A 22,176-nucleotide genomic window follows, 5' to 3' on the forward strand; every position below is an offset into this window, starting at 1 on the left:
GATCGTGTGTGACAATATGAAACCAGTTCAATATGCAAGGTGTGATGCCTCCTTTAAAAAGTCTCATCCTCAGACCGGTTAAAACCAGCTGTATGCGTACTCACTAAAACGATACAAGCAGTAGCTTCAAAATACAAACGCTGACCCCATATACAGCTTTACAAATGATCCGCTGAACTCACAGAGGGAGGGACGACAAGAGTCCAATGTACATTAAGGAGTCCGCTGCGCTCGTAGAGGAAGGGGGATAAAAGAAGAGTAGAAATGTACATTATAGTCTACGACCACATATGGCAGTTCATCATGCATTACCATGGTAGCCCCAGTGAGGAAAAAAAACCACCAAGCACCGTCGCAGTCACATAACAACAGAGTCCGGCTTTGTCCAGAGCCGGGACGACACAGACCGGACCGGACCGGGTCCAGGTTGTTCTCCGCGTCGACACTGAGAAAAATACCCTCTGCTGACCGCCGCCTCCTCTGGCTCAGCCTCCTCTGGCTCCGCCTTCTCCATGTTGAGGTACGTTGTATAAAAATAGGACTAACCATAATTCTAGAAGCCGCCCGTCGTTCAGAGTACCGGGACTCGGGTGTGATGATGATGATGATGATGATGATGATGATGATGATGATGAAACATAAAGCGAAAGGAATACGGCTGAATAAATAACATGAGACCCAGAGAACCCAGGTGGATTCTGGGAGATGAAACCACGCCCCCTCCGCAGTGCTGGAGAATAAAAGGAGAGAGAGACGCCTTCCTCTTTTTCACAGGGACAAAATGCACAGATAGGAAATCCTAGAAATGGAAATTTTCTGGGTATCCTTGATCTCTTATAGCACGGTATGATGTTACACTGGCAGATCATCTTAGAAAGGCTGCCTCTAAAAAAAACACCGGATATCTGTCCTGGTGCACTCCAAAAAATGTTTTTGATTCAATATCAGAGTGTGTTTTAGGTCAAATTTGTGCCCAGATCAAAGGGGGGGGGGGGGAGCCTGCTATGTGTCTGCGGGACTCGGGTGTGATGATGATGATGATGAAACATAAAGCGAAAGGAATACGGCTGAATAAATAACATGAGACCCAGAGAACCCAGGGGGATTCTGGGAGATGAAACCACGCCCCCTCCGCAGTGCTGGAGAATAAAAGGAGAGAGAGACGCCGACGCCTCCCCCCCCCCCCCCCCCCGGTCAGACCCGCCCCCTCAAGGGTCAGAGTCTTCAGCACCAAACCCAAACATGTCAATACCCCTGGACGCTCTGCTGGGGGGGGGTGGCTCCCCTCCGTCCGCCCTTGGGGGATCCCGACCGTGTCCGTGGCGTACCCCCCCGGGTGTGTTGATGGCGTTGGGCAGAGCCCGGGAGGGGGGGGGGGGGGGGGGGGGGTGGGGGGTCCGGGGTGAAGCCGCTCTGTGATTGGTCGCTAGGTGAGGGAGCTTCCTGACCGGTCGAACTTCTTCCCCTTGGAGAGCGCGGCGACCTGCTTCAGCAGCTCCCGGTTCTTGGTCTGCGGACACAGAGCATAACCCGGGTCAAGGCTAGAGTACACTACTCTGACTCCGTAACCACGGAGACGCCCCCCCCCACCCTCGAGCCTTCGAAGTTCTCCGTCGGGAATGTCGGATGAGCGATGCAATTCGCCGCCCGATCACAAGGTGCAAAGTAAACAAGATGCAAAAGAAGTACAAAAGTTAACACAAATAATACAAATAGACATGGATAATTAAAAGCGAAAGGCGGGGTTGCTGTCGTGAGAGGAGACAGACCGGAAAAGCTGATTCTGGAAATGATGTTGCTAGAGGACCGATCACAGCCCTCGCCATCTCCGTCCATCTCCGTTGCGTTGAAGGAAAGTTACTAGAGATTGGATGCGCATGTAGAGCTACAGAGAGGGTCTCCCATGACGGAGAGGGCTCTCCGTGTCTACGTACAGCACTTTACAGAGTAGTAAGAACAAGCCTTTAGTCTGAGCCACTCTGCTGACCCTGACTCTGGCCCTGGGACAGTTACAACTAGTCCTCCACTAAAAGGTTTGCTGGTAATATTCTCTTGGCCACTTCACTTGAGACTTTGATTTGGGACAACGATCAAATATGATCTGAATAAGGCTACGTTGCCGTCGCCAATACTTGTGGGAAGTGGAGTTTTAAAAGCCAGAGGCACAATGATAATATTGAATTCAAAACCTTAGGAAACATATTTGACATTTTTCCTTGGATATGTATGTAGAGACGTGTCGGAACCACAGGCTACCTGCTGCTGCTCCATCGACTCCTTGTGGGCCTTGTCCATGTTGTTCATCTTGACCCGCATGTTCGATTCCTGGTACTGGAAGTCGGCTTTGATCTCCGTCAGCTGGGAGGAAACAAGCCGTCGGTCAGTTGAGTTTGGAGAACGGTGAGGAGGTTCCACTCCTGTAACTTCTTCAGGAGAAGAGTGTATAAAAGACCGAGGGCCGCATTTCAGGGACCACCCAACAAGCTAAGCAGTCCTTTTGACTCCAGGACCGGTCCTCACTAGGGGGAGAGTTAGCATTTCAGCAGCCATTAGTGAGAGTCTAATGCATCTAAGGCCCAATCCCATTTCTACCCCTTCAAAACAAGGGGGAGGGGTAAGGGGTAGAGATGGGATTGGGCCTTAAACTCCAGGACCTGGGTCTAACAGGACTATGGTCTAACAGGACTATGGTCTAACACAGGGATGGGCAACTTTCATGATAAAGAGGGCCACATTTTTCATCATAACCATCGGAGGGCCACATGACTGCACACTTCAACTACACCTGAGCTGAGAGAAGCTACACAATTTTGAATTTGGTAGATATGATTTCCTGTATTCTGGTGCATTTTGGGGATGGCCGCTACCTAAAAAATCATCCAGAATCATAACCTATGTACGGTATGTTAATTGAATCAACATACATTAATTTCATGTTTTCCATGCTCAAACAGCCACATGAATGGTCAGTATTTTTATCAGTGCAAAGGGCTCACATACATCATCATTCAATGAAGTCAAAAAACTGAAAAACAGTGGCCCAACATTAAGTGCAACAACTCAATGAACTCAAACCCAACAAGCAGTTATAGTAGTTGTAGTGGCGACTTAAGTGGATATCTTTAATGACTGATATCGCTTCTAAGCAAACTAGACGCATGGGTTTGCCTTCGAATTCTATGAATTCTTCTCAACTTTCTTGACCGAGTTTTCTGTAACTCGATCAATTATTATTCTTTTTTTTTTTTTCTTTCTTTTTTATTATGTGCGGGCCTGACTGAGTGAGGATGCGGGCCGCATTGAGTGAGGATGCGGGCCGCCAGTTGCCCATCCCTGGTCTAACAGGACCTGGGTCTAACAGGACTAGGGTCTAACAGGACCTGGGTCTAACAGGACCTGGGTCTAACGGGACCAGGGTCTAACGGGACCTGGGTCTAACGGGACCAGGGTCCAACAGGACCAGGGTCCAACAGGACCAGGGTCTAACAGGACCAGGGTCTAACCGGACCAGGGTCTAACCGGAGTCCCACAGGTTTAGCCTGGCGTCTCAGGGTCTATGAGCTAAGAGCTAAATGCATCTTAAACTGCAGGACCAGAGTCCCCCCCCCCCCCCCCAAAGTGTTTCGGGGGTCTACGAGCCGACCCCGGGGGGGTGCTCGTTGGGCACCTTGCGGTCTTTCTCCAGGATGGTCTGGTCCCTCTGCTGCAGCATCCTCTTCATCGACATCACCTCCTCCTTCAGCTGGCTGATGAGGATGAAGTTGTCCGTGCCCCCGGAGTCCATCGACTGAGTGATGGAGCTACTGGTGAGGGAGAAAGTACTGGTTAACCTACAGACCAGGGAGGCGGAGACAGAGGTTAATACACAGAACACACAGGCACAGATACTGGGTCAAACACCACGGAGAGACTAGAGAGGAGGAGATACGGTAAGGAGCAGGGAGGAGATACGGTAAGGATCAGAGGGGAGGAGATACGGTAAGAAGCAGAGAGGAGATACGGTAAGGATCAGAGAGGAGGAGATACGGTAAGGAGCAGGGAGGAGATACGGTAAGGATCAGAGAGGAAGAGATACGGTAAGGAGCAGGGAGGAGATACGGTAAGGATCAGAGAGGAGGAGATACGGAAAGGATCAGAGAGGAGGAGATACGGTAAGGAGCAGTGAGGAGATACGGTAAGGAGCAGAGAGGACATACGGTAAGGAGCAGGGAGGAGATACGGTAAGGAGCAGAGAGGAGATACGGTAAGGAGCAGAGAGGAGGAGATACGGTAAGGAGCAGAGAGGAGATACGGTAAGGAGCAGAGAGGAGATACGGTAAGGAGCAGAGAGGAGATACGGTAAGGATCAGAGAGGAGGAGATATGGTAAGGAGCAGTGAGGAGATATGGTAAGGAGCAGAGAGGAGGAGATACGGTAAGGAGCAGAGAGGAGGAGATACGGTTAGGAGCAGAGAGGAGATACAGTAAGGAGCAGAGAGGAGATACGGTAAGGAGCAGAGAGGAGGAGATACGGTAAGGAGCAGTGAGGAGATACAGTAAGGAGCAGAGAGGAGATACGGTAAGGAGCAGAGAGAGGAGATACGGTAAGGATCAGAGAGGAGGAGATACGGTAAGGATCAGAGAGGAGGAGATACGGTAAGGAGCAGAGAGGAGGAGATACGGTAAGGAGCAGAGAGGAGATACGGTAAGGAGCAGAGAGGAGATACGGTAAGGAGCAGAGAGGAGATACGGTAAGGAGCAGAGAGGAGATACGGTAAGGAGCAGAGAGAGGAGATACGGTAAGGAGCAGAGAGGAGATACGGTAAGGAGCAGTGAGGAGATATGGTAAGGAGCAGAGAGGAGGAGATACGGTAAGGAGCAGAGAGGAGGAGATACGGTAAGGAGCAGAGAGGAGGAGATATGGTAAGGCTCATAGAGGAGGAGATACGGTAAGGAGCAGAGAGGAGGAGATACGGTTAGGAGCAGAGAGGAGGAGATACGGTAAGGAGCAGAGAGAGGAGATACGGTAAGGAGCAGAGAGGAGGAGGAGATATGGTAAGGATCAGAGAGGAGGAGATATGGTAAGGCTCATAGAGGAGGAGATACGGTAAGGAGCAGAGAGGAGGAGATATGGTAAGGAGCAAAGAGGAGATACAGTTAGGAGCAGAGAGGAGGAGATACGGTAAGGAGCAGAGAGGAGGAGGAGATACGGTAAGGAGCAGAGAGAGGAGATACGGTTAGGAGCAGAGAGGAGGAGATACGGTAAGGAGCAGAGAGGAGGAGATACGGTAAGGAGCAGAGAGGAGGAGATACGGTAAGGATCAGAGAGGAGATACGGTAAGGAGCAGAGAGGAGATACGGTAAGGATCAGAGAGGAGATACGGTAAGGAGCAGAGAGGAGATACGGTAAGGATCAGAGAGGAGGAGATATGTTAAGGAGCAAAGAGGAGATACAGTTAGGAGCAGAGAGGAGGAGATATGGTAAGGAGCAAAGAGGAGATACGGTTAGGAGCAGAGAGGAGATACGGTAAGGAGATACGGTTAGGAGCAGTGAGGAGATACGGTTAGGAGCAGAGAGGAGATACGGTAAGGAGATACGGTTAGGAGCAGAGAGGAGTTTGGAAGGGTAAGTAAGAAACAAAGAAAGTAAAGCATTGCTACCAAAAACCATCTATTTACTAATCAGCGTATGAATTTGTTTCTTCTCCCATTTATTAATCTGATGTTAACGTGAGGAATGAATGCTCTATCTAACCTGTCTCCGTTCGACGGCTTCAGCTCCAGTTTTGGTTTCTTCTTGGGCGTCTCCTTCTGGATGGAAGACGACTTATGGCTGCAGAGAGAAGCGAGACAGACGGATGAGCACCAGGCAGGAGGAGCAGAGACGCGGGGAGAGAGAGCCGAGGGAGCAGAAAGGAAGGAACAGAGGAGCGGGGAAGGAGGAAGAGGAGGAGGAGAAAGAGCTTGGAAAGCAGAGGGGGAGGAGCAGCAGTGGGGAACACGAGGAGCAGGAGGAGGTCAGGGAGGAACAGAAGGAGAGCCGGGTCTCACCTCTGCTTCCATAGTCCTGGCTCCTGCTCCGGACTCAGACTCCCACTCAGTCTGTGAACAACAACAACGTCGTCAACAACACAAAAACCTCCCCCAACATGGCAACATTTGAGGCCGCGATGCAATTAAGACACCCGTCTGTCTGGAGGCTAGACCTACTCGCTCTGGAGTGGGGTCCCCCATAGGCTGCTGGCTATCTGGAGGCTAGACCTCTTGGCTATAGAGTGGGGTCCCCCAGAGCCCCCTAGAGCTCCTGGCTCGCGGGCCGGGTGACCCGGGGGCCGACCTACTTGTGGTGGGAGCTGCTGTGGCGGTTGTGCGGGTGTTGCTGGTGGTGGTGGGGTCGGGAGTGCTGGTCCTTATCACCGAGGGAGGAGGAGGAGTTGGAGGAGCCAAAGCCCTTCCTCTGATCCTTGGTCTTCTGCAGCACGCGGCGGTACGACAGAGTACACAGCCAGCACAGCAGCTTACCGTCCACCTACACACACACAGAGTTACACACACACATATAGGTGTTACGAGAGAGTACACTGCCAGCAGGGTAGCTTACCGTGCACCTACACACACACACATAGTTACACACAAATACTGTAGGTGATACGAGAGAGTACACTGCTAGCAGGGCCGCTTACCGTCCCCACCTACACACAAACACACGTTTACATCCAACAGTCTACCCGCTGATCTACAGAGACTTTCAGGTGAGGCGGACAACAATCAAAAGCATTCGGTCATAATTGGAGACGCCACAAAGAACATTCCAGAAATTCCCAACTGCTTGATATTCAGCATTCAGCTCGAGGAGTGTGCGTGTCTGTGTGTGTGTGTGTGTCACCAGGTAGGCGCGTACCTTTCGCCGGCCCTCCTCCTTCCTGTCGAAGGCACACTGCTGCTTGCACTGCTCACAGGTTTGCGGTGGGCCGTACTTCTTCTCTGAGTTGGTGCAGCGCTGGCACTTGGTGCCGATGAAGGCAGCGATGATGTTACAATACTGACAGGGCTTGGGCTGCAGGGGGGACAAGGGGGTTAGCGGGTCAGTACACAGCACGCCCCCATAGGAGGACGATCCCCCACTGAGGGGTACCGTACAGAACATGCATAGAAACAGTGCGGGCCAAGGCAAACATCTTTATACTCAGTACAACTACTTCATCATTAATAATGATTGATTAATAACAGCCCAATCAGAAGGGAGAACAGAATGAGGTTGGATGAAGACAAGAAGACAGATTCACTCACCGTCCCAAACTGTTTCACATTCTGGGCGCATTTCTTGCAGATTGTGTTTGTTTTACTGGGAAGAGAAAGGTAAAGTCAGTGAGACAGGTCCTAGGTGGTGCTGAAACGTTGTGAGGGAGCACTGCGCAGTGAGACAGTTCCTAGGTCGAGCTGAAACACTGAGGTGGCACTGCGCTGTGAGACAGTTCCTAGGTGGTTCTGAAACACAGAGCACTGTGATGTGAGACAGATCCTAGGAGGTGCTGAAACATGACCCACCTCTCCTGCTGGAATTCCGAGCGGCAGTACGTACACTTCACCATGGGGTGTGCGATGCGACACTCCTGGGGCCAGAAACAAATACAGATATTAAATACAGATACACTGGTATACAGGCCGAACTAACAGAACAATACAACTTATTATCCGCTCCATCCGAGTTAGGTCTCACAACCTTAACCCACAGAAAAAAGGTAAACAAGTGAAATGATCAATGTCTAGACTTTTTTTTTCATTTCCTGCTCTTTTAAAATGTGTCATCCTTGCCTTTTTAAAAGGAAATTTGGATGGAATGGCACCCTATCTGTGACTTGTATATCTAAATATCATGGACTTTGTGTTTATCGGAGATGACGCTCTAGTCTGAGTCAACAAGGACAATAAAGACTGCGTGGGGTTTTAAAGTTGATAAAGATAAATGCTACGTTTACTCATCCATATAGCAATATGGTAAAACACTCAATTGCAAATCGCTTAACTAACTCGTTATTACGAGTGTGTGACCGCTGTCGAAGAGTTGATCTGTGTTCGGATCAAGCTCTCAACATGTTGCTCATCCATAGCATTAAAGCTTACATTACATAAGACCCAGGCGGGCCAGTGCCTGCATGTTGCATCTCAAGGCTCGTAGCTCGGTCTGTTTCTATTTACATTTTGTTCAAAGCCACTAGCTCGGACTGGACCACCACCAGCCACCCACACACACACTGAACACCCACCTTGCAGAGCTGCTGGCCCTGGGAGAGCTCCTCGAATGGGTACCGCTGGTTACACTTGGTGCAGGCGTACAGAGCCGTGGTGGCCATGCTCTCAGCGGACAGGTCAGCTGGATCACCTGGACGCTGCTGCTCCTTTGCTCGGCGCTCTGCCTGGCGGCTAGCGATAGCAGATAACCTCCGCTAGCTGGCTAACTCGTTAGCAGAATGTAGCCCTGGAGGTAGCCTGAGATTAGCTTTAGCAGGCTGGGTACCAGGCGAAGAACAATAAACTCAGAACATCAACAGCCTCTCCTTGCGGACGTGGAGGCGGAGTGATTATCAGCGGATATCGATCACTAGCGATCGATCGGGTCGGGAGGTGGGGCTGGTCGGCCGGGATCAAGAGGGTCTTTTTACAAGTTTCCTCGGTTCTAGTCAAGAGAAATGTATTTTCCTGTTTTCCTTCTCTCTTTTTTGTATCGGCGATGTCGTCATGTCCCCGGATGTGGCCAAGCGGATGTTGGCACCGACTGCGGAAGAAAAGACGGCCAATCGCGAAGCGGCATCCAAGCGCGGTTCCACATTTTAAAAAAACTCAGCCAATTACAGATCGGCGGGTTCGGAGACGCACCTTAGGGTGCCACTTTTTCAAAACAATTCCTTTGTAATTAAAATACCGGTGGGGTGTGATTATTAATAACCCAGGGACATAAGACAATCCAATAGAAGCCGCACGGCCCTTCTGTCACTGATCCAAACATCACAGCTCATTGTTCTCCTGAGGTCTGCCGGGCCGGCGTCACGCGAGGACATAGGGCAGCCAAACAAACACAGCATGACATCACGGACATGCAAAGGTTGTTCTCCTCGCATGCCCCCATTCTAAAATGTAACGTCTAACTATAACATCACAATGAACAAAAGTAAAGCACAATACGATGAACACAAGTGTGCGATAATATTGTAATATTCACCTTTTCCATACATCGTTGCCTATGAAGAGCATACACCGACCACGGTTGGTAGACACATGAGCAGTCTTTTGGTGAGCTGGACATCGTAACTAGACGTAATAAGAGATGCGAAGAGGTCATGGCGCCACTTTATTGTGGGATGGATCACAATATCTGGTTCATCAATCACAAACTGTAACAGTGACCTCTGTCCCATTCTAGGTTCCACGTGTACATAAAAAGGCACTAAATCGTATCTCTAGATCTGGTAATGTCCTGAAACTCACAGCTGAAGTACTCACTATGCAGACAAGTCATACAATGGTTGGGCACCTTGTTAAATCGCTGATTGTGCACCTGGTTTCCTTGTTAAATCACTAGTTACACACCTGGTTAAATCACTGGTTGCACACCTTGTTAAATCACTGGTTATACACCTGGTTGAATCACTGGTTGGGCACCTGGTTAAATCACTGAAGCGGAACGCAGACAGTGTTAAAAAAGGCACAGATGTCTCCTCCCATTAGTTATGGCAAACAACCTCTCAAAACATTATTGTTCTTAGTGTATAATCTATGTTGTCTCATTTTAAAAACAACAAAAAAAAAAAAAAAACTCCCATGTAACACAAAAAGTTTGGCCCAAAGGTCATCTCTCGCCGGTTGGATGAAATCATGAACACATATTGACTCAACTTACAACAAGCTGAGAAAGCGTGAAAACATGTCCTTCATAAAGTAGAATAGTGTTGTTACGTGTTAAGTTTGAAAAGTGAAAGGGTGTTAGTTATCATTAAGAGGAATATCATAGTGTAGCTATACTGTTACGCTCTAAACGTGTCTACGGTCAAACGTTGTATCGTTTTTGGTCACACTACTTAAGAGTTGAATCCAGTTCCTTGTTGAGTTTTGGTCGCGTTCCAGAGGACCCAGAGCCCTACCGGGATGTGGTTCAGTGTACAGCACACCTGCATGCGTCATGGCTGGCAAGTGAGCATCTACGCAGACGCTGTGTCTACATTAAGCCCTTAGAGAGTGTATACAAGCCATACAATTCATTAATAACTTAGTTTAATAACCACTAGTGTTTCTAAGAGGATCAGTCCTTGCGTCTGATTGGCTGATATGATGGAGCGTTCCCATTGGATGATGTCTCAACCCTGGAGGTTGGGGGGCGGGACTATAGCACCACTGCTCTGGGCGCTAAATAAGTCTGGCACACACACACACACATACATACAGACAGACGCACATACACACACACACACACTCTCTTTGGTGCAGGGCGGTCGTTAGTGTGGAAGGTAGGGCCCGTGGTGGGTAGAGTCTTCTAGAAGGTAGGGCCCGTGGTAGGTAGTGTTCTAGAAGGTAGGACCTGTGGTAGGTCCGACCCTGAGGAGCTAAGGATGTGTAGAAGCCGGTAGAATATTGGTGACAGCAGGGTCTCTTTTAGAGGGAAGGATATTCTAGAAGGTAGGGTTCTAGAAGGTAGGGTCTTTCTTCTAGAAGGTAGGGTCTTCTAGAAGGTAGGGTCTCCTAGAAGGTAGGGTTCTAGAAGGTAGGGTCTCCTAGAAGGTAGGGTTCTAGAAGGTAGGGTCTCCTAGAAGGTAGGGTTCTAGAAGGTAGGGTCTCCTAGAATGTAGGGTTCTAGAAGGTAGGGTCTCCTAGAAGGTAGGGTTCTAGAAGGTAGGGTCTTTCTTCTAGAAGGTAGGGTCTTCTAGAAGGTAGGGTCTCCTAGAAGGTAGGGTTCTAGAAGGTAGGGTTCTAGAAGGTAGAGTCTTCTATAAGGTAGGGTCTTTCTTCTAGAAGGTAGGGTTCTGGAAGGTAGGGTCTTCTAGAATGTAGAGTCTTCTAGAGGGTAGTGTCTTTCTTCTAGAAGGTAGGGTTCTAGAAGGTAGGGTCTCCTAAAAGGTAGTATTCTAGAAGGTAGGATATTGTAGGCAGTAGGATGTTCTAGAAGGTAGGGTCTTTCTTCTAGAGGGTAGGGTCTCCTAGGCGGTAGGGTTCTAGGAGGTAGGGTTCTAGAAGGTAGGGTTCTAGAAGGTAGGTAGATTCTCCTAGACGGTAGGATATTGTAGGCAGTAGGGTGCGCTAGAAGGTAGGGTGCTGGAGGAGGTGGGGGTCAGACGAAGGTCTGGACGGGGGTGATGGAGCGGGTTGGGGGGGGGGGGTCAGACGAAGGTCTGGACGGGGGTGATGGAGCGGGTGGGGGACCCCGCCCTCTCGGAGGAGGAGGAGGCGGAGCGGTTGGTCACCTCCCTCTGCAGCTCCTCCACCCGCCGCTGGAGCTCCGCCCGCCGGGCCAGCAGCTCCTTGTAGCGCTGGTGCACCGGCTCCTGCACACGCACACGCACACGCACACGCACACACACACACACACACACACACACACACACACACACACACACACACACACACACATCACATTAGGTAGGCCTACGTCTCATCCTCCACACCAGATAGTGCCATGTGCGTTACCATGGCAAAATACTACGAAGGAACAAAGTCTCTCTATTGTCTTACAGCCTACTCTTGATCACATGACCAACACACATGTAGGAATGCCTAAATATATACACAAGCTGTATAATAAATACAACAATGTATACATATATATATATATAAATCAATAAAAACTTAAATACACTTAGAATACCAAAAAGAGATAAGCTTATCTCATTATTAAATGGAGCTGATAAACGTTATATTCTGTCCCACTTGGACCCATTCTGCACGTTATTCAGACCTCTGCTCCAGAAAGGGTGGACCTGACCCAAGCACCACCCACCTGTGGCCTCATGCGGGGGTTCCAGCGGACGTAGTACCCCACCCAGAGCTCCAGGTGGCGCAGGCTGACCACGGGGAACAGGACGTGGTTGGAGTAGTTGACGTAGAGCGGGTTGCTGAAGTCCTCCAGCTGGCTGTTGATGAACGACCACAGGGACATGCTCCTCTTGGGGAGCTCCTGCAGAACCACCACCAGCGGTTAGGAACCACACAGCAGTGAGGAACCACAAGCAGTGAGGAACCACAAGCAGTGAGGAACCACAAGCAGTGAGGAACCACAAGCAGCAGTGAGGAACCACACGCATCAGTGAGGAACCACACGCAGTGAGGAACCACAAGCAGTGAGGAACCACAAGCAGTGAGGAACCACACGCAGTGAGGAACCACAAGCAGTGAGGAACCACAAGTAGTGAGGAACCACAAGCAGTGAGGAACCACACGCATCAGTGAGGAACCACACGCATCAGTGAGGAACCACCATCAGTGAGGAAGCACACGCATCAGTGAGGAACCACCAGCAGTGAGGAACCACACGCAGTGAGGAACCATCTTCAGCAGTGAGGAACCACACGCAGTGAGGAACCACCTTCAGCAGTGAGGAACCGCAAGCAGTGAGGAACCACCAGCAGTGAGGAACCACACGCAGTGAGGAACCACCTTCAGCAGTGAGGAACCACCTTCAGCAGTGAGGAACCACACGCAGTGAGGAACCACAAGCAGTGAGGAACCACAAGCAGTGAGGAACCACACGCAGTGAGGAACCACCTTCAGCAGTGAGGAACAAAAAGCAGCGTTGAGGAACCACGAGCAGCCGTTAGGAACCAGCAGTAGTGAGGAACCACATGCACTGGAAACTAAAGTCCAACTGGTGTGTTGTTCCCTGCCTGTTCCTGCTGACTTCCACAGGGTATAATAGAGTCAGTGTGATGCGTTTGTTTAGCTACGTACCATCCTGCTATGTTTTACCGTTCATTATGGTAGACCAGTTAAGGGGACAAACGTCATCGTCACACAGACCACGTCCAGAATCAGCTCTATTAGTGTGAGCACCAATGTGGAGACACATGGTGGGATCTGCCCTCGTCCTCCTCCCATCTCAGACCAGGAGCACCAGGAGTATCTCACCTCCTTCACCCTCTGCTGCTCGCTGTTGCACAAGAAGGTCCCGAACAGCCCGCTGTAGAGGTGATCCAACATGGTGACCAGGAAGTTCTCGTTGAACTCAAACGCTGCTGGGAACTGGAAACAAACACACACGCTTTAATGTGGCCACACTTTAACATCGCTGCACACTTTAACATCACAACACTTTAACATCACAACACTTTAACATCACTACACACTTTAACGGTCTGGTTCTTCATAGAGCACTAACAGAAGCTACGGTCGGTTCTTCATAGAGCACTAACAGGAGGTACAGTCGGTTCTTCATAGAGCACTAACAGGAGGTACGGTTCTTCATAGAGCACTAACAGAAGGTACGGTTCTTCATAGAGCACTAACAGGAGGTTCGGTTCTTCATAGAGCACTAACAGAAGGTACGGTTCTTCATAGAGCACCAACAGGAGGTACGGTTCTTCATAGAGCCCTAACAGGAGGTAGGGTTCTTCATAGAGCACTAACAGAAGCCACGGTTCTTCATAGAGCACTAACAGAAGGCACGGTTCTTCATAGAGCACTAACAGAAGCCACGGTTCTTCATAGAGCACTAACAGGAGGTAGTGTTCTTCATAGAGCACTAACAGGAGGTACGGTTCTTCATAGAGCACTAACAGGAGGTACGGTTCTTCATAGAGCACTAACAGGAGGTACGGTTCTTCATAGAGCACTAACAGGAGGTAGGGTTCTTCATAGAGCACTAACAGGAGGTAGTGTTCTTCATAGAGCACTGACAGGAGGTAGGGTTCTTCATAGAGCACTGACAGGTTGGTTCCTACCTGGCGGGTCATCTGCCAGACGCAGTCGATGAACTGGACGAAGACGGGCGAGCGGTCTGCGTCCGTGTGGTTCTTGTCGCCGTGGCCGATCCTCTGGACAGGAAACAGGAAGTGGGTTAGTGGGGTTTTTGGTTTGTGCTTCATCCTAGTGAACATCAGAACCCACAGTATAGAGCGTACCAGGTTGGGGTAAGACAGTAGAGAGACATGAGGAGGGGCCTTCTTAAAGGAGTGTATCAGGTAAGGTTAGACAGTACAGAGAGAGGAGGAGGAGCCTTTATAAGGAGTGTACCAGGTAGGGGTTAGACAGTACAGAGAGAGGAGGAGGTGCGTACCAGGTAGGGGTTAGACAGTACAGAGACAGGAGGAGGTGCGTACCAGGTAGGGGTTAGACAGTACAGAGAGGAGGGATGCGTACCAGGTAGGGGTTAGACAGTACAGAGAGGAGGGATGCGTACCAGGTAGGGGTTAGACAGTACAGAGAGGAGGAGTTGCGTACCAGGTAGGGGTTAGACAGTACAGAGAGGAGGGATGCGTACCAGGTAGGGGTTAGACAGTACAGAGAAGGATGCGTACCAGGTAGGGGCTAGACAGTACAGAGAGGAGGGATGCGTACCAGGTAGGGGTTAGTCAGTACAGACAGGAGGGATGCGTACCAGGTAGGGGCTAGACAGTACAGAGAGGGATGCGTACCAGGTAGGGGTTAGACAGTACAGAGAGGAGGAGTTGCGTACCAGGTAGGGGTTAGACAGTACAGAGAGGAGGGATGCGTACCAGGTAGGGGTTAGACAGTACAGAGAAGGATGCGTACCAGGTAGGGGCTAGACAGTACAGAGAGGAGGGATACGTACCAGGTAGGGGTTAGTCAGTACAGAGAGGAGGGATGCGTACCAGATAGGGGTTAGACAGTACAGACAGGAGGGATGCGTACCAGCTGGAAGCGGTGTCCGAAGCTCAGCCACTCCTTCTCCAGGAGCACCTGGAAGCCGCGGGTGGTCCGGTAGAAGCCGTCCAGCATCAGCATGGAGAGGGAGGTGAGCTGGGCGGTGCGGTCCCAGCCGTCGCTGCAGTGCACCACCACCGACGTCTTCCCCGACTCCACCTTGTCCGCGATCCTCAGAGCCCCCGCCATGATCAGCTACACACGCACACGCACACACACACACACACACACACACACACACACACACACACACACACACACACACACACACACACACACACACACACACACACACACACACACACACACACATACACCCACACACACACAAACACACAGGGGAAGACAGACACACACACGCACACACACACAGGGGAAGACACACACACACACTCAGGGGTAAAGACACACACACACACACACACACACACACTCACACACACACACACACACACAGGGGTATAGAGACACACACAGGGGAAGACACACACACACAGGGGCAGACACACACGCACACACACACACACACACACACACACACACACACACACACACTCACACACACACACACACACACACAGACACAGGGGTATAGAGACACACACAGGGGAAGACACACACAGGGGAACACACACACACACACACACACAGGACGACACACACAAACACACACAGGGGAAGACATACACACACAAACACATTCAAGTAACCCCTCATGAAATCATTATAACATTGTCATATCTGAATCTCCAACATCTTCTCCTCTGGCCCGCCCACCTTGATGTGCTCCAGCCAATGGGTGGACTCCAGGTTGGACAGCCAATGGGGCTCCTCGATGTTGGGGTACACCACCTCCTTCAGCTTGCGGAGGGACTCCCTCATCACGTGGATGTTGTGGATGTCCAGGAAGACCAGCTCCGCGTTCTGGTAGGCGTCCTCGCTCTCGTAGCCCCCGCCCTTCATCTGGATAACATCGTAATACATAATATATTATATATTAAACATCATTCTTTTTAAAGGGGACATATTACGCCACCAAGTGTGAGTGTGATTAGCCGTTGCAAGACGTTTTTTTGTAAATGTGCAGCGTCTGACATCACGGGTGGGCGGGTCTACCAGCCTACCCAGTGGACTGTAGCAAACGTTGCTCATCTATCCGTCACACATCTAGGTGGACACGGCCACCTGTGATGTCAGAAGCTGCACATTTTCACAACGCCTTGTAAAGGCTGATGCCCCTCCCACCTGGTGGTATCATATGTCCCCTTTAATAGGGTATAGCAAACAGGTTCACATCCTCTCTCCCTTAGCCCCCAAACTGCCTAGGGATGCTATATAGCTAGCCTAGCTTAGCGCTACCTTGTCCGCAGCTAGCTTAGCACAGTGCTACATTATCAGCAGCTATTCTAGCACAGCGCTACCTTGTTGGCAGCTAGCCCATCACAGCGCTACCTTGTCTGCAGCTGGCCTAGCACAGTGCTACATTGTCAGCAGCTAGCCTAGCCTAGCGCTACCTTGTTGGCAGCTAGCCTATCACAGCACTAAATTGCCAGCAGCTAGCCTAGCACAGCGCTACCTTGTCGGCAGCTAGCGTAGCCTAGCGCTACCTTGTTGGCAGCTAGCCTAGCCTAGCGCTACCTTGTTAGCAGCGGCGTTGACGCTGGGCCGGGCGTCGAAGATGAACAGCTTGTGCGACTGGGCGTTGGCGTCCATGATGGCCTGCAGGTACTTCTCGTCCTCCTTGCTCCTCTTCCCGTTCACCCCCACCATGGGCTGGCTGCAGCGGGTCACCGTGGCCTGGCTCTCTGGGTGGATCCACGACAACACCTGCACCCACATCACCACGGGACGGTGTCACTGTTTACTTCATCCAAAGCAATTTACAGTGAATACAGTGATAGGTTAAGGAGCATGTAGGGGTTAGACAGTACAGAGACAGGTCATTAAGGAGCAGGTAGGGGTTAGACAGTACCGAGTCAGTTCGTTATGGAGCAGGTAGGGGTTAGACAGTACAGAGACAGGTCATTAAGGAGCAGGTAGGGGTTAGACAGTACAGAGACAGGTCATTAAGGAGCAGGTAGGGGTTAGACAGTACAGAGACGGGTCATTAAGGAGCAGGTAGGGGTTAGACAATACAGAGACAGGTCGTTATGGAGCAGCTAGGGGTCAGGGGGCATCTTGCTCTAGGATCCCTACAGGTAGACAGTGGACTTTAGGGATTGAAGCCAGAACCTTTGGACTGGGTCAAACATCCTAAAGACTCCCAAATACTTGTTGAGATGCTATGGGTGCCAAAATAGCCGGTTTGTGATCCAAACAAAGGGCTGCCCTGGGCCTCTACGGCCGCGGTGTGGGCCGGGAGCCCGGTGGAGGGGTCCGGGTACTCACGGGGATCCGACCTTTGGCCCGGAAGGCGGCCACCCTCCTGATGTCCTCGTCGGGGATGTTGACCGGCACGGCCAGGGAGGAGGGGTAGGTGTCACACAGCTCGTAGTGGTCGTTGGCCTTCGTCACACGCCAGCTCTCGTTGGGGATGCCCTGGAGAGAAGAGAACAGTCTGAGGGTGGAGTATAGAACACGGTCTGAGGGTGGAGTATAGGGTACAGTCTGAAGGGTGGAGTATAGAGTACAGTCTGAAGGGTGGAGTTAGAGTACAGTCTGAGGGGTGGAGTATAGAGTACAGTCTGAAGGGTGGAGTATAGAGCACAGTCTGAAGGGTGGAGTAAAGAGTACAGACTGAAGGATGGAGTATAGAGTACAGTCCGACCTGGTGGAGTATAAAAACCCTTACTAGAGTACTTGTGTCCTCTAGTGTGGACCAGGACCAGGTTACTTCAGCCCTCACTAGATGAAGTACTTGTGTCCCGTGTGGACCAGGTACCCTCAACCCTTCCCACTTGGACCAGGAACCTTCAACCTTTCACACTTGGACCAGGTACCTGTCTCTTGTACTCAGCGATAGCGTCGTAAACCTTCCATCCGTTCTCCGGGAACACCTGACCGTATTCAAATGCAAAGATTGGCTGAGGGAGAGAGAGAAGCCTCTTAGTATTATGTACATCTTCCTTGTTTAACCTTTCATTCTTTTGAAATGTAAATGTGTACTTTCCATGCCAAAAGAGCTCCTTCATAATTTAAGGGAGGGTGAGAGATAGAGAAAAACTATCACAGATAGATAGACAGACTCTGGTCTCTACTCACCAGCCCGTTGGAAACTGGGAACGCGTATTTCATCAGGACTTCAAAGATGGACTTCTTCAGAGCGTCCTCCGACTGTTTGTGAGCGAAGCGTAGATTTCTCATGTCCTGGTGAAGACAGAGAACTCAGTAAGTGATCAGTAGTAGTTCACTGAGTGATCAGTAGTAGTACACTGAGTGATCAGTAGTAGTTCACCGAGTGATCAGTAGTAGTTCACTGAGTGATTAGTAGCAGTTCACTGAGTGATAATTAGGAGTTCACCGATCGATTAGAAGTAGAAAGAAGTGGTTAGCAGCTTTCCACTAACTCATGGCAAATACAAATCATGAGTCTGTTTGTACATACAGAACCTTTATCTGACATTTCAACCTTTCAAATCTTTTTTTAATTCAAATATCAATAGCTAAATAATCCATCAATGTCCTGTGACCCCATCTGAACCTCAGGGTCCCCAATAGGTTGCGCCCTCCTGGGGGAACTCCGGTACGAAAGTGATGACATCATGATGCAGTGTAGGTGGGGTACCCCTGTCCTAGAGTGATGTCATCATGATGTAGTGTAGGGGGGTCCCCCTGTCCCAGTGATGTCATCACAGTGTAGTGTAGGGGGGGTACCCCTGTCCTAGAGTGATGTCATCTGTAGGGGGGGTACCCCTGTCCTACAGTGATGTCATCTGTAGGGGGGGTACCCCTGTCCCACAGTGATGTCATCACAGTGTAGTACAGAAGGGGGTACCCCTGTCCTAGAGTGATGTCATCACAGTGTAGTGTAGGGGGGGTCCAATTGTCCCACAGTGATGTCATCACAGTGTAGTGCAGAAGGGGGTACCCCTGTCCCACAGCGATGTCATCACAGTGCGGTGTAGGGGGGTTACCCCTGTCCTAGAGTGATGTCATCACAGTGCGGTGTAGGGGGGTTACCCCTGTCCTAGAGTGATGTCATCACAGTGCGGTGTAGGGGGGGGGGGGGGTCGTCCTCCAGTACCTTGCAGACCAGACCGTAGGACACGTCTCCCCGACTGGACGCTCCGCCGATCTTCTCCACGCGGCTCACCACGCCCAGCGGCAGGTCCAGAACGAACACTGGCTCCTGGGAACCCCCAGAGACCCCATCTGTGATAAGGCTTTACCTATCTGTCATAATGCTTTACCTATCTGTCATAAGGCTTTACCTATCTGTCATAAGGCTTTACCTATCTGTCATAAGGCTTTACCTGTCTGTCATAAGGCTTTACCTGTCTGTCATAAGGCTTTACCTATCTGTCATAAGGCTTTACCTATCTGTAATAACGCTTTATCTATCTGTAATACCTTATTATTAAAGATAGGTAAAGCATTAATACAGATTGATACTTTATCCATCTGTAATAACGCTTTATCTATCTGTAATAACGCTTTATCTATCTTTAATACTTTATTAAAGATAGGTAAAGCATTTAAACAGATTGATACTTTATCCATCTGTAATAACGCTTTATCTATCTGTAATACTTTATTATTAAAGATAGGTAAAGCATTAATACAGGTTGATACTTTATCCATCTGTATTAATGCTTTACCTATCTGTAATACTTTATTATTAAAGATGGGTAAAGCATTAATACAGATTGATACTTTATCTATCTTTTTCAACAATTTCCCCCCGGGGATCAATAAAGTATTTCTGATTCTGATTCTGGTTTATCCATCTGTATTAATGCTTTACCTATCTTTAATACTTTATTATTAAAGATAGGTAAAGCATTAATACAGATTGATACTTTATCTATCTGTATTAATGCTTTATCCATCTTTAATAATACTTTATCCCTTTCTATTAATGCTTGTTCTATCTTATAAATACTTTATCATCTTTATTAACACTGTCTTCCAGGAAATTATTCACTTCCCTCTAGAGCTGCAGCCAACCATGTATCCATCAGACTTCATTTATAAAGAGCTTTTTGTGCAACAAAGCAATATATAGATCCAAAGTGCAAAACATGGAAGCAACACAACAAGAACTAGAAACTAGTTTAAAATAACAGAACACACCTGAGAACCACAGAGTGACATTCGAGAGGTGGAATTCAACAGAATGAAGTATGTACTGTATGTGACTAAAGAAAGCAAAGCTCAAAAGGGTGAAACGTTGTCATGTTGCTCTCACCTGGTCCATGCACCTGAAGAACAGCCGGTAGTTGGTCACGTTCACCGTGCCTCGCAGGGGCCCCCGGAACGGACAGATGTACATCACCTCTTTGGCTGTCAGGAGGCGAGACCAACACGAGGTCATGGTGACGTCATCACTCACTCATTCAGAGAAGGGAATGGACCTACTATGTTGTGATTTTGCGAGACAGTGAACAGAAGAAGAAGAGTGCCACTCACCGACATCTACGACAGTTTCGCCTGGAAGTAACTGTGGCTCTTCTTTACACTCGTTGGGTATCTGCTGACAACACAACAAGCCTTAAAGCAGTGCCTCTCTCTGACTCAAGTCAGAGCTTGATAGACGTAGGAACCTTAAGACCCTGTCTGCAGGACTACAGTCACTCACCTTGATCTGGGCTTTCGGTCGGACCTGAACACAAACACACAGTTACCCAACAGAGGTTAGATAAAAGATTTAAAAAAAACATACAAACATATCTGGACAGGATATAACATTTAAAAGGATATGCAATATAAATATAAAATCACAAAAACATATGGATGAATTACTAAATGGCTAGGATGTACAAATACCAGGTTGATAGAGACATGTGTAGTAGTCTAGTAGTAGTTTAGTTGTAGTTTAGTAGTTGTCAAGTAGTAGTTTAGTAGTAATCTAGTAGTTTATTAGTGAGCGACCAACCTTGAGCTCCGGGGAGAGCTCCGCGGAGGTGCTCACCGAGTCCGAGGACATGGCTGAGGGGGGCTTCGTCTGGGCGGAGCGGGAGGTCGAGGTACTGCTGTAGGAAAACACACAGTCATGCACGACCCTTTAGCCTGCAGGAAGTGACAATATCGCAACAATTTGGGAGTTATTTCTCAATTCAACCGAATCGTTTTATTCTTAAATCAACTTAAGGAGGTTTGCACAGGACAATGAGTTAAGTGGATAATTATACAGTGTTATGAGGTGTGGTTGAGAGACTTAGGTCATACAAAGTCAATATGTGAAGTAAACCCGCAGGCATTATTATTAATAATGATACAACTCGTTGGTGTGTACACCACAGTAGCAAACTCTTGCAAGTCTGAAAATAAAGGTTTTTCCGTAGTTCAGTAAATCTTTTTCTACCTGGAAAGTGAATCCACACTGGCTTGTCGGGAGGAGGACCTCTTGGATCCCAGACTGTCCATACTGCCGCTCTTCTCCATGTCTAACACCTCAACATGCACACATCTAGAAGAGTAAGGTTATTGAATGAAGCGATCCGGAAAGTAAGGAGAATATCCACAGCGAACTGTTCAACATCCGCAGGGAGAGGATAATCCCGAGGCAAAATAGGAAGCTGCCATCTTCTACTCCCAGCCCACAACAATGACGGCATTGGGGATGTCGCCCCCTGCTGGTAGAGGATCAGAATACACTGAACCCAGGCCTGACCACGACCTCACCCACCTTCTGCTACTAAAGACCATCCCCTACCACACCCGACCCTAACCCCACCTACTGCAAAGGACCATAATGCACCCTACCTTAACCCCACCTGCTGCTAACAACCATAATGGACCCCACCTGCTGCTAAGGACAACAGCACGCCCCACCACGTAGACATAACACACCCCACCCTAACTCCATCACCTACACCATAACACACCCACCCTAACCCCGTCACTAGGCCATAACACACCCACCCTCACCCCGTCACCTAGAGACCATAACACACCCACCCTAACCCCGTCACCTAGACCATAACACACCCACCCTATCCCCGTCACCTAGACCATAACACACCCACCCTCACCCCGTCACCTAGAGACCATAACACACCCACCCTAACCCCATCAGTAGACCATAACACACCCCACCCTATCCCCGTCACCTAGAGACCATAACACACCCACCCTAACCCCATCACCTAGAGACCATAACACACCCACCCTAACCCCGTCACCTAGACCATAACACACCCCACCCTAACCCCGTTACCTAGACCATAACACA

General features: G+C 49.5%; 2 protein-coding genes across 10 annotated transcripts; both read right to left on the reverse strand.

The window, feature by feature from the left end:
- Positions 1–1,396: 1,396 nt before the first annotated feature.
- Positions 1,397–8,332, reverse strand: fam76b (family with sequence similarity 76 member B). 4 transcript variants are annotated; one of them, XM_056594959.1, is made up of 10 exons: positions 8,246–8,332; positions 7,527–7,591; positions 7,269–7,323; positions 6,880–7,035; positions 6,320–6,507; positions 6,030–6,080; positions 5,734–5,811; positions 3,668–3,800; positions 2,257–2,358; positions 1,397–1,510 (listed from the first exon to the last, which is right to left on the reverse strand). In XM_056594959.1, exons 1-10 carry the CDS (start codon positions 8,330–8,332, stop codon positions 1,427–1,429), a joined length of 999 nt encoding a protein of 332 aa, XP_056450934.1. In that variant the 3' UTR covers positions 1,397–1,426. The 4 variants fall into 4 exon arrangements, with proteins under 4 accessions (XP_056450934.1, XP_056450933.1, XP_056450932.1 ...); XM_056594958.1 differs by having other exon boundaries at positions 3,668–3,803; XM_056594957.1 differs by having other exon boundaries at positions 3,668–3,830.
- A 2,946-nt stretch (positions 8,333–11,278) lies between these two features.
- Positions 11,279–21,645, reverse strand: mtmr2 (myotubularin related protein 2). 6 transcript variants are annotated; one of them, XM_056594950.1, is made up of 16 exons: positions 21,307–21,644; positions 20,878–20,974; positions 20,581–20,604; positions 20,412–20,475; positions 20,191–20,285; positions 19,027–19,131; positions 18,045–18,149; positions 17,783–17,866; positions 17,232–17,381; positions 16,482–16,670; positions 15,621–15,806; positions 14,832–15,038; positions 13,901–13,993; positions 13,089–13,202; positions 11,965–12,141; positions 11,279–11,512 (listed from the first exon to the last, which is right to left on the reverse strand). In XM_056594950.1, exons 1-16 carry the CDS (start codon positions 21,384–21,386, stop codon positions 11,348–11,350), a joined length of 1,935 nt encoding a protein of 644 aa, XP_056450925.1. In that variant the 5' UTR covers positions 21,387–21,644; the 3' UTR covers positions 11,279–11,347. The 6 variants fall into 6 exon arrangements, with proteins under 6 accessions (XP_056450925.1, XP_056450927.1, XP_056450929.1 ...); XM_056594952.1 differs by having other exon boundaries at positions 11,324–11,512; positions 20,878–20,971; positions 21,307–21,645; XM_056594954.1 differs by having other exon boundaries at positions 11,324–11,512; positions 20,412–20,472; positions 20,878–20,971.
- Between the last annotated feature and the right edge of the window lie 531 nt (positions 21,646–22,176).

Source organism: Gadus chalcogrammus, chromosome 7, assembly GCF_026213295.1.
Source record: "Gadus chalcogrammus isolate NIFS_2021 chromosome 7, NIFS_Gcha_1.0, whole genome shotgun sequence".
Taxonomy (NCBI): Eukaryota; Metazoa; Chordata; class Actinopteri; order Gadiformes; family Gadidae; genus Gadus; species Gadus chalcogrammus.